The sequence below is a fragment of the Periplaneta americana genome, chromosome 8, assembly GCF_040183065.1.
Source record: "Periplaneta americana isolate PAMFEO1 chromosome 8, P.americana_PAMFEO1_priV1, whole genome shotgun sequence".
In the NCBI taxonomy this organism is placed as follows: Eukaryota; Metazoa; Arthropoda; class Insecta; order Blattodea; family Blattidae; genus Periplaneta; species Periplaneta americana.
The window spans coordinates 120,446,552-120,459,688 of NC_091124.1; the positions used below are offsets into that span (position 1 = coordinate 120,446,552).

The 13,137-nt window shown below is 36.6% G+C and overlaps 1 protein-coding gene across 1 annotated transcript in view; it reads right to left on the reverse strand.

Annotated features, from left to right (window-relative positions):
- Positions 1-13,137, reverse strand: part of LOC138704992 (inter-alpha-trypsin inhibitor heavy chain H4-like) — a 139,943-nt gene that overhangs the window by 67,511 nt on the left and 59,295 nt on the right. The window contains exon 7 of the mRNA XM_069833509.1: positions 9,324-9,510. Coding sequence (XP_069689610.1) covers positions 9,324-9,510 — 187 coding nt within the window. The remainder of the gene's footprint in view (positions 1-9,323; positions 9,511-13,137) is intronic.

The following is a 13,137-nucleotide window of genomic DNA, read 5'->3' on the forward strand; positions in this document are numbered from 1 at the left end:
TTATCCCCCCATCTACGTCTCGGCCTCCCCAAAGGTCTTTTCCCTCCGGCCTCCCAACTAACACTCTATATGCATTTCTGGATTCGCCCATGCGTGGTACATGATCTGCCCATCTCAAACGTCTGGATTTAATGTTAAATAATGGGTATCAATTGAAAAATATATGTAGAGAAAATATCAAAGGAAATAAATAATATTTTACATTAATAATGGTGATTTATGACCAAAATTAAATGTAAATACCCCAAAAATTACCAAATAAAACAAAAAATGCTCTTATGAGTTGTAAGAGGTAAAAAATGAAAAAAAAATGCCCTAACAAATATGTCTTAAAACACTCAGTGTATCACATAACATATAAATACTAAAGCAGCTATGTTCCTGGCTTACTAGAAAAAAGATGCAATTTCATCAAAATTCTAGCCCTAATTATTTATTATTCTTCCTCATTATTGACTATTTCTTGTGTTTTGCTTTCTTCCTCATCTTTTTTTCTTCCCTTTCATGACAACAACAACAACAACAATAATAATAATAATAATAATAATAATAATAATAATAATCAGTAGTAGTAGTAGTAGTAGTAGTAGTAGTAGTAGTAGTAGTATACAGCAGTAGCAGTAGTAACTGGCTACCACAAGGCTAATCATGCTCTATGTGAAATATTCATTTTACAAGCTATTCTTTAAATAAATTTTTCTGAAAAAATTCGGTATGTCTGTGTTACAAATTGGCAATTTTGACCCTCGATGCCCCAATTTTATTAATTGTAAGAATTTTTTATTCTATATTACACTAAAATATTGCTAAGATATTATATTGGCCTCTATTAGGGGGCAGTAGTTGAAGTGAAAGGATGTCCTTATTTTCATTTCACTACATTTTCTTGAAGTAAATGTTCATGAAAAACACAACATATTTGCCAGATATTACTTGCATTTACTTCCTTTTCTAATATTACACTAATTATAGCAAGATATTACACGAACATAAGCACTTGTTTACTGTACTATAATGTGACGCGAAACAAGATTGCCGTAAAAACTTCTTTTACTTGGTTATTTAACGACGCTATATCAACTGTGAAATTATTTAGCGTCGATTGGATTGGTGATAGCCAGATTGTATTTAGCGAGGTGAAACCGAGAATTCTCCATAGATTACCTGACATTTACGTTATAGTTGGGGAAAACCTAGGAAAAAACCAAATCATGTAATCAGTCCAAGAGGAATGGAACTCGCGCCCGAACGTAACTCCGGATCGGCAAGCAAGCTGACAGATCTATTCTGGTGGCTACGTAAAAACTGCTCGCAGTTATCACGTAGAATGTGGAGGAGCTTGTCAACTGTTTTTGAGTGTAGTATAGGTATAACCACGGAATATAATTTTCCACAAATTCAGTTGTCACACTCAAGTTCTGATAGGCGTGGCTTTGAAGTAGGCGATATGTATCGCATTTTTATATGTAGCCGTGACTAGACGTCAGGCGCGGATCCAGAATCCAATTTTGAGGGAAGCATCACTTTCCAAAGATGTCCACATAATTACTAATAGAAAATTTGAGCGCTAATTTAAAGTTAAGTTCATCAAAGTCATAATAAATATTTAATACTTTCCTTTTTTTTAGTTTGTCACATACTGTATATTTATTGGGTTATTTTACGACGCTGTATCAACATCTAGGTTATTTAGCGTCTAAATGAAATAAAGGTGATAATGCCGGTGAAATGATTCCGGGGTCCAGCACCGAAAGTTACCCAGCATTTGCTCATATTGGGTTGAGGGAAAACCCCGGAAAAAACCTCAACCAGGTAACTTGCCCCGACCGGGATTCGAAACCGGGCCACCTGGTTTCGTGGCCAGACGTGTTGATCGTTACTCCACAGGTTTGTCACATATTAATACGTTCAAATTATTAGTAGCAATGCAACATATACTGCACATCATGTTTGTAACATATAGCGCAGGCATGGGCACTGTGTTCCCGTACGAGCACTATACACACCACTCCTTCATTTCGTCCTCCACAAATATTCCGTCAGTGTGTATACACAGCAGAGGTTGAGATCGGTACCATAAAGCGTTCTAATCACGGGTGTGTAAAGTGTTGCAATATGGCGAATAAATTGTAGGTTTCACTTTAATTTTCAAGAAATATAATAACAAGACTACTTTGTTACTATCAATAAAGGTAAAGTTCAATGTCAATGTCAGTGTTCAGTTGAGATTTATATAAAACATAATATCAGACGGCACTTCGATCTTGAACATAAGAAGGATTTTTGTGAAGATAAACTTATAAGTAAGAGTTTAAAATAGGATAGTTAAAAATGGTTTCTATTAATAAATTATTGTTACATGCGATGAAGCAATGCGTTATTTTAATGTAGATATGCAGATATCTTATGCTCTTTATTTAACAATCGAGTAATTTTCTTTCTTGCTTCCCAGTGTTTAGATGGGAGAATTTTTAATGCAATTTGCTGTTGAAATAATTAGAAAGTTTCAAGAATCTACAAGAATAATTTGTCAATGGAAAAGCAAACCGACAATCATAACATAGTTGAAAATGTAGATCGATCAATTTATCGCATTTCAAACACATAGGCGAGTCAGAGATAACAATAAACTTTTTCAAATGTAAGATAAAACCAGCAAGAAATTATGAATTGTCACCTAACTGCAAGTCTCCTTACTTACTTCATTTCGCAACTAAGATGTTGGCAATCTTTGAATCTACGTATGTTGCGAACATTTTTTTTCTAAAATGAACCTGATGAAAAATATTACGCCTGCACGTCTAACAATCTATTATTTCATAACTGCTTTACGTTTATGTATTAATAGTATTAATCCTAATATAGAAAGACAGTTACAGCCCAGTTATTTTATGGTGACAGCTCGTCGACGCGAGAGAGGAGAAGTTTCGACTGTGGGAGGGAGACCGATCCGAGACGGAGCGACGTTTTCTGAATGGAGGGAGGAAAATACAGTCATATTAGAAAAGAAGTCTCACGTTGCTCTCTCGCACGTTGCAGCGTCTGCATAATTTTGAGCTCCTGTCACTGTGTTCACTTCATACTCAGGAACAATAGTCACTAATAAACACTAAAGAAGTAAACTAACATGGAAATACAATGAGTAGCAGTCCGGAACAATAGTCACTAATAAACACTAAAGTAGTAAACTAATGGAAATACAATGAGCAGGAGCTCGGAACAATAATAAACACTAAGGGCCGTATTCATAGACATTTTCAGCGTGGGCTTCCGGTGGATGATCAGCGTTTTTCGTATTCATAAACCAGTGTTAGCGATAGGATATGATTTGAATTCTGTACAAGTAACCAGTGGATAGCCGGGGTAGCTTAGTACGCTCGTAGCGCGTGTTGCGAAATGTCTATGAATAGCACTCCAGAGAAGTAAACTAATGTGGAAATACAATGAGCAGCAATCGAATCACTATATTTAACAGTGAATCACTAATTAACAATGAAATATACTCATGCGGAAATACCGGTAATATTCATCAGTGCTTCACTGTTACCGTTTCCATCATCATCATCATCATCATCATCATCCATGTAAAAGATGGAGCGGCCTTCTTCTCTGTACTTCTTTATTTTCCTCAAATACTGCAAACTTTCGGCCCTAATGCTGTGATGCTCCATCACAATTTGGCGATTATTTTGTGTTTTTTTTTTTCCAATGAAATCCTAATTTCAAAATAACTTTCCTCAAAGTCGAGATACCTCCCTGAAAGTCGATAGTCTTTCAATTTCAATAATATATACATTTTTAAGTGTGGGTCGCTATTTCGGTGAAATATAGAACTCGTGCTTTGGTTCGTCTTATGACAGCTTCATTAAAGTTGTCCACAGTTTATTTTGGCGCCGATTATTATCAATGTCTTTAGTCTCCCTTATTATTTGGCTAACATAGCTCTCAGACACAGCGGTAAACTCTGCTACAAGTTTTCCAACATTCGTTAGGTTTTTTCTTCCGACGCTATCTTCATAAAGCGCTACACGTTGCTCACGACTTCTCGCGACTGCGAATGCAATACCCGATTTTTCAGTTTGCTTCTAACAGACAGCATTTTCACAAACAGAAAATAGCTGTGAATCTAATCCCCATTTCAGTTTGGTTGATAGGCTTTCCCCTCTACTCACACTCTTTACCATCCGTGAAGGGGAAGATGTTACTGTCTATCTTACTAACGTTCGACTAATTGACTTTGAACAAAGTGAAAATTATTATTATTATTGAAAATGTTTACCGGTAATCTATGTTTCGAAAATATATACTAAGCATTTGTATTTCATTTTATTGTCGTTTATATCAACTGGCACATTAAAAAGCTACTGACAGCAGAAGATAAATGTTTTCTTCACCGCTAGTTGCTACTCTAAGCATACACAACGGGACAATCTGCACTATGTCACTCCCCCCGACTTCATAATACAAACTAACATTCCTTAATTTAAGTAATTAATTATTAGTTGAAAATATTGTAAGAACGACACTAAAATATACTGAAACATGTAACTGTCAAACATCTGTGTCACTTTATTTTATATCCACTTATGTACTTTATTTAATATTTTATTTTCTTGTGTGTACAACTTGGGGGGGGGTGCAGGTATAAGAGGCCTGTTAATGACGGACTCAGGGCAAGTAGAAGGGGAAAGAAATGCCTTTGTATCCTCTCAACTTGTATGTCGTTTAGACAATAAATACTACATACTAAACAATACAAAACAGAAGCATTACAACTATTTAAGTAACTAATTGAAATGTACGTAACAAACACACTAAATTGCAATATACAAGACAGTGGTGATGTAGTACGTCCTTAGCGCGACTGTACGCCCACACTAACGCTCCCGAGATGTGACCGCTAACGCAGCCAGGGGAAGACTAAAATGAACACCCCTTTGAACAAGCAGTGAACTCGCCCAAACCACTGCGTCGCCAGGCCAGAGCTGTCACCATAAAGTAACTGGTCTGTGTCAACATTATTATAATAATAGCAAAAAAAAACACATTTAAGACAGAGAAAAAAGATCACCTTTTGAATGTGGTTTGACCCTAAATCAAGAGCTCAATTATCATTCTCGTTACGATTATTCTTAATTTTCGACGTAAATGAATCATAAAAAGAAAGTAAATGTGTAGTGTTTAGGATGTAATGAGCTCCTCAATAAAATAAATAAGTAAAAAGAGCTGTTGTGAATGGTTTTCACCTCTCTGAATGCAAAAATCACATCGACGTAGAATATTTTTCTTATACTAACTGCAACTCACTTTGTGTAATTTCCCTTATCACTTGTCTGATATCATTTTCCAGAGCTTTATGTATCCGTGAATTGTCTCTCTACACTTTCTGCTTTAAATTTCCTAATACATAAAGTCACAGGCACTTAAATCAGGGGAACGAGATGGCCAAAGTCCACGACTAATTCTGTAGTGCTCGGGAAAAGTGACACAAGTCAGCTTCCACAAACCTTTTTTGATAATTTATTGACAACTTACGGAACATCTGTTCGCTTGGAAAAAAATACATAGGTATTCCTCCCATTACAATAATTCATACAGAAAAAAATCAAATCGACATACTTAAACCAGTGTAAGTTGTCAATAAATTATCAAAAAAGGTTTGTGAAAACTGACTTATGTCACTTTTCCCAAGCACTGCAGAATTAACCTGTCATCAAACACCTGTTTTAGCGCGTGCATTGAGTAACGAACTGTATACGCAGTGACATTATCCTGCTGGAAGTAGGCATGCTGTTTTTCTTCCTTAGTGAAACCACAAAAAATACGTCTTCAGTATATTTTGAATATAACGTTCCGAATTAACCATATCATAAAAGAAAATAGGACCAATTATCCTGCGTTCAATACTGCCACACCACACGCCCACTTTTTGATCTTTAAGAGGAACTGTATTCTGTGGTTCACGTACCCATTTAAATGGAAGAAGCTTCATCAGTCATGATTAAAAGAGTTGGCTGAACCATACCGTCATGAACAGATTGGTCATATCCATCGACAGAAGTTCATATGACTTGCTGGATCCGCTGGTGTTAATGAATTCCTGAAACTTTATATGGAGAGAAGTTCAACATTTTCAATACTCTTCATACTAAAATTTTTGAAACACGATATTCCTGTGCTAATCGGCGTGAATACTTCTTCGGACTTAAGCGCCATTCTTGCCCGACAATCTACGAATTTCTCGTCCATTAAAACATTCTTCTTTCGTTTTTTTCTTTCAGTTTAAAACAGATCAGTTTCTCGCCATTAAAAAATGTTTTGCGTATTCTTTCGAAGGTACTGTAGCGCCAGGGAAATTAAATCGAAATTTGCATAGGTACACATCTTTCGTATGACTTCTTCTTTAAGAGATAACTTTCTGCTAGGAACAGACTTTGTCCTGTAATGTACCCCACCCTGGTGATTACTAGAGAGCAAAATTTAGGCAAAAACTTATTTTTTTTTCCTTGATATATACAAGCGTGAGGTTTAATATTTACATTTTTTCATGGAAATATAGGTATAAATAAAGGGGTTTTATAGTGCCTAAAATTGCCTATTTCGACGTTAGTGCCTATTTCTAAGTTTTTGAATTATTTTTCGTAACTTTTTACTGTTTTTCTTGACATCATGTACCGTTTACATTCCAAGACGGATAACAACAACCTCTAGCAGTGAACAACACAATAGAGAAGTACCTCCGGGCCACCCCTTCTCATTCTTACAATCCTTCAATCCTAAAATTCCAACTTTCAGTCGGCCTGGGTAGTGTAGTCGGTATAGCGCTGGCCTTCTGTGCTCGAGGTTGCCGGTTCGATCCCGGCCCAGGTTAATGACATTTAAGTGTGCTTAAATTCGACAGGCTCATGTCAGTAGATAGATTTACTGACATGTAAAAGACATTATTATTATTATACCTTTCTCTGTCAGCAATTTAACACAAACTCGCTGAGTTGTACCCGAATAAGCATTCTCTTACATTCCAAGACAGATAACAACCCCTTCCTTTTTTTACCATTGTAAGTTAGCAGTGAGCGACACAATAGTCACAATAGGTGCTGATCATCTACTGTGAAGCAAACTATGGAAATGTGATTGGTGAATGAAAAACACTAACTTAAAGACAGAATGTCTTCATTTTGTGTATGCATGTGTACCCTTGTAAAATGTGAAATGTGTGAGTTTCTTTTAATCTTAGAATTTTGCATTAAATAAATGTTTAATCGTATTAGTGACATGCCTTAACAAAAAAAACCTATTTTTTATTTTATATAGCCTATATAAAGGAGTTTAAGAGCCTAATTTAGGCGCCTAAAATGCCACCTTTTAGGGCCTAAAATTCTGCTCTCTAGTGATTACTTACTTCCAACAAGAAGTTAGTAATGCAACTGAGGAAATCAACCTCCTCTTTCAATCGTACAGGCGATCGACCACGTCTTTGCCTTTCGTGTACTGAAATGCAAATCCGGCCTGTGGACCGGCCGCCACTTCTGTAGCGCTTCAAGCAGCACTGCGACGCGCGACCATACTACGACCGGTCAAAGCGTCGGAAAAATTATATGATAATAATATCCGAGGCACGACACCCCATGAAGGATCATGACCGACCAGCCGGTTGCTGACCTCACGTCCACATGCCGAAGCAGAGCTGGACCATCATCCAACCAGAATGGCGGTATCGTGTAGTTAGCACGATGATCCCCTCAGCCATTATAGCTGGCTTTCCTAACCGGATTTAGCTACCTATCGTAACTCCCCGAGTGCATCACGATGCTGGGAGGGCACCGGTCCCACACACGGGCCGAAATTTCATGAGAAAAATTTCTTCTCCCATGAGGATGCGAATCCTAGACTGGATGCCTTAGACCACGACGCCACGGCGCGGGACAAATTTCATATGGTCCTCTCTATAGGTCTATCTCCGTATACCAGTGATGTCAAAGCAAGCGCATTTTTCTGACCTTGACGTCGTGCGCGGGCATTAAGCGCTAGGTATGGAACGAGAAATAAGCAGCCTGTTGGATTAAAAAAACAGTGGTGCACAAACTTCAAACGGAACATGAAATTTTATGTAAATTTTATATGGCTTCTTTCTGTTTGTTATTTTCTATATTATATGTAAAACAAAAGTACTAACACATATTTCTTAGCCTAATATTGGAGTTGTGTTTTAAACGTTAGTAACATAATAAAGAGTAAAGAAGGAATATTCACATAAATTCCATAATAACTACAACTATACTGTACTAAGTGAATTAAACACATCATTCATAAAGAAACTGTTATCCCAAAGAAAGACACTGAGAATGACATGATAAGTTGAAATTGATGTTGATGGTATCTTCAACCTTATAAAAGTAATCAAAACAATATTATAGTACAAAGCAAAGTTGCCTAGGTATAACTTATGTTTTAACTGTAACTAATATTACTTAATAAAACTCTTATCGCATTATGCTTTTAAGGTGATATTGGTGCGCAACTTTCTGTTATCAGAATATTAAATTATCTCGAAATCTGCTGAAGCTATAGACATGACGTTGTACCAGCACATAGGCACATATCTTTTGTTTGTGATGTAACAGTATTTGCTTTGTTAATTCATTTCCTTACAAACATTTTCCATGCGAATATTTTCAAACATTTTAATACACTATCTTCAGTAATACGTATTTACGATATATTAGATTTACGAAAACATTGTTTCAGTACCTGTAAGGCTGCTAAACAAACATATCTGAAAATTTCACTTTTCTGTAAAAGAGTTGTGAAAATATTCCGTTTGAATAAAAAAGCAAGCTTGTGAAAAATGAGCATTAAAATTAAAACTTACATTCTTATAATACATTTATACTTCTCAGACAAATCTAAAAACTAACATGGATACAGTTTTAATAAGTTCTCTTCCCTTTATCTATTGAATCAGTGCTGGCCATCCCTGTATATAGCTCGACCAAGCGGCATATATACCTCTTTCGTCTGTCTCTTTCCTTTCCGCTGTAAAGCGCTCAGGCTCTCCTGAGCTCTAAAGCGTGCGCTTGCTCCTATGGGCATCAGTTGACATCACTGCTGTATACTATTAGCTATATACATCGGCGTTCATAATAATATATGAAGAGATTAATGCAAAAGTATTATATTATCTCGTTTAGAAACTGTAACCATTGTTAAATTCATCTCTACACAGATTATTAGGAACGTTGAAATATAGTAAACCGTAAGTATCGGGGAGATCGAAGGGGATGCCTAACCCACAAAATCAGTTTTTCGGGGGATACACTCACCTCCCACTGCCCGGAGTTGGTTTGTGAACTCCTTAGCGCTGTTTATGTTCTCTTCACTGGTCGTCGCTATCACGGTGGAAGCCAGGGTTTGGGTCTCCTCCTCTTCGCCGTAGTCTCCCCAGCGACTTTCTCCCAGACGTTGTATTCTACTCCTCAGTTCCAGATCAGTCGCGTTGTGGTCCCACACCTGCACAACATGAAGTATAGGCCCACTACCAGAAGGTGAAATCACTCAGCATTAGCATATAAATGAAAAACTATTTTATGAGCGATTCACTAGTTGTTCTGTACTTGTCTGATCAAATATGAAAGTGTACTCTGTAGAGCTGCCTGGCAAGGCAAAGTACAGTGCCAGAAAAAAGTAATGGGCTGCTTGAATATCCTTAAGTTCCAGGTACAAGACGGGCGGCTGGGAGCTCAGTTGGTAAAGCACCTGGCTATGGACTGGAAGGTCCGGGGTTCGAAGTTTCACTCAGCCTCCTATAAAATTGAGTACCGGGCCTTTCCCGGGGGTAAAAGGCGGTCAGAGCGTGGTGCCGACCACACCACCTCATTCTAGTGTCGAGGTCATGGAAAACATGGGGCTCTACCTCCGTGCCCCCCAAGTGCCTTCATGGCATGTTACGGGGATACCTTTACCTTTTACCCAGATACAAGACATTGCTCTTTGTCATACTAGCTATCCCTAACGGAGTTATTGAAATTCTTTTTATTTCGAGTGATATTGTAACGTGAAATATTTGCAGCTGTCAGTGGCGGAGACGAATATTTCGCGTGTACAGCGGTAACGAAATTCGCACGTTTCTCCACACCAACGCGAAATATTCGTAGCGGTGGCAGAGACGAAAATTTCGCGTATGCAGCGAGATAACATGTCGTAGGTCCTATGATTGTCAATAAATTGCACTGTTATTTTTATGGTAGACAGGTTAATGTCTGGGAAAGCATAGAAAAAAATTCGAAATCAATCGTTTGTGAAACATAGGAAAAAAAATACTAACTTCGAAGTGGTCTGTTCAAAATAGACATGTACAGGAGTGGCAAAAAAAAAAAAAAAACCGGACCGACCCATGTAGCTGATTTCAGAGCCTTGTTCACTCCAGAGCATGATAGACTGGTAACTAAGACTTTCGTGGTTCGAATCCTGTCTGGGAAGGAAACTTTTTTTTGTTCCTTATTCAAATTTATTCCCAATACTTTTCGATTGCTGGTAAAATTCATGTTCTGGGAATAATAAGTTAATTAAGTAGTAAAATATCGCTGCAATAGAAAAGTATTGAGAATGAATTTGAATAAGGAACAAAAAAAAGTTTCCTTCCCAGGCAGGATTCGAACCACGAAAGTCTTAGTTACCAGTCTATCGTGCTCTGGAGTGAACAAGGCTCTGAAATCAGCTACAGGGGTCGGTCTGTTTTTTTTATTTTTTTTTTTATTTTATTATTTTTTTTGCCACTTCTGTACACCTTCAAAAGTTGGTTAGCGGCAAACTTTTTCATTTTTGACGAGTGAAATGTTGAGAAAGAATGGCGCTGATTTCAAATCCGCTTATAAAATATTTCCATTCCTCAAATTTTTTTAGTTAATCGTGAGTTTTGAAATGTAATATTAAACTTGTGTTTGCGGTTGCAAGCATTATCAAAGAACTGATAACTTTGGAGTACAAAACACATAGAAAAAAGAAAGAAGTGTTGGTAAGAAAGTAGAGTAGAGTAGAAAAATAATACGTGCATCGGAAACAAGAAGTTAAAGGTAAAACGAGTACTGTATCCTTAGAATTCCTCATAACATGAATTACCATTCCAATACATATCAATAATTGAAAATAGTGAAATGAAAGTGAAACAAAATCCTTTATTAATATTTTTATTCAGAGAGATGACATTGGAAGATTCTCGGTCATTTATCAATTTTATAGGAATTGATGAAAATACGTTCAACGAACTCCTAACACTATAGACCCTATAATTTATGTTAGTGCCGTAAAATCAATAATTCATATTTTGAAACAATTATTTTACTGTAATTGTCCGCGTTTCTATTATAATGTAATGTAATGCGTCTAATTCCCCTCAATAACATATTATTTTCTATGTGTTTAATTTTCATCACTAGATACAAAAACAAAACCATACCGATTTTTATTAAATTTTTTAACAAACTAATATTCCCTTAATTCTATAATAGCTACATTCGCTAAAATGCATTTTCAATGCAAAGAGTAAGCGCAGGTATCGTAAAATTTATACAGTATTTTCAGAACTAAATATAGCTTATGATTGTGTAAAACCAGTATAGCCTACAATATACATGTGTTAATCTTGGAAATAGAACAGACTCGACTTCGTCTCGTCTTTCCTAACTTTTCTTCGATTTTATTATAAAGCGTCCTTCAAGAGATGGAAGACAAGAGATGATGCCGAGTCTGAAATCTGGGAAGGATTTGTCCTGCAAATATTGATATTGATATTGATATTGATATTTATTTGTCATTCAACTTTACAATTCACAGTTATGGTGGACCTTCACATTTCTGTTTTTCGATCCACCATCCCTTTATACATATAACTCTTTTCTATTAATGTATTCTTTGCCGAGAATTTCTTGATTGCTTTCTAATGTTCTGTTATGACTGAATTGCTATATGTCCTTCCCCCTCTATCCTCTTCTATTCTCTCCCTCCTACCTAGACTGTTTCCCTTCCATTTCTCACTTCTATTAAATATTGCATATTCCTTCCTTCATAATTTGCTTTATTTACATATTTATCTCTTTCTTTTCGCTTCGCTCCTAAATGTCCTATTTTATTACCCCTATCCATATATTTATTTCGATAATACTCCTACAGTTATAGTACCCCTGCTACTACTCCCAATCCAAAACATTGAAAAACATCAAATATCTAATTCACTTAAATTACACTTCCAATTTCTCTCTCATTCCACTTCACATTTGTTCAGATATATATATACAGTACACATACATATATATATATTTTTTTTTCCCCCACTTTAATTCTCATTGTATTCATTGTTTGATAGTTTATCTTATTACACTCTTACCCTATCTTCTTACACTTAACACTTTCTTCTCTGTTCCTTTTCTTACACTTTTGCGACCCCTAACTTTCCTGCACTCACTTTTTAGCACTCTTCTTCTTCGCTATAACCTCTCCAACGCCCTATCTATTCAGTCCTCACAATCACTAATATCTGGTAGTCGCTTCATTCCTTCACTCGTTCTTCTCATGTCTTCTCTTGCCTTTCCTCCATTAGTCTTGTCTATGCTCCTGACCTCAGACACTACCAGTTGTTTCCCTAATCCTTCGTCCGCAGTGTTTTATATCTGCCTCACGTTATGTTTTCCTCCTTGGTTTATTCTGGTCAGCTGTTTCGTGCTCGAAGTAGACGTCAGGTATCGTCATTGTCCATCTCTCGTTTCATTGATATTGAAGTTTTGTGTCGTATGCATTTTTCAATTCTTCCTAGCGTGCTGCCTTGACGTACGCATATTTTCGCGTCCATTGAACCTCCGTTTCAATGCGCCTTGATTCACCTGGCTTTGCTAGATTTCGGTCCAAAACTCTGTTTTGTCACAATTCTTTCCACAGTATTCGAGAACGTACACTTTATCATTGATTTTCAATTTATCTATGCTTCAGACTAAGCAGATCTTTCCTCTGGTTCACTTTTACACTTCACACGTCTTAGTTTGCACTTCCTTGTTTCTTTAACTATCACATGACTCGCTGAATTTTTATATAGTGTCCTGCAAATAGAGATATTGTGGTCTAAAGCAAGGAGATGCACTATCACCT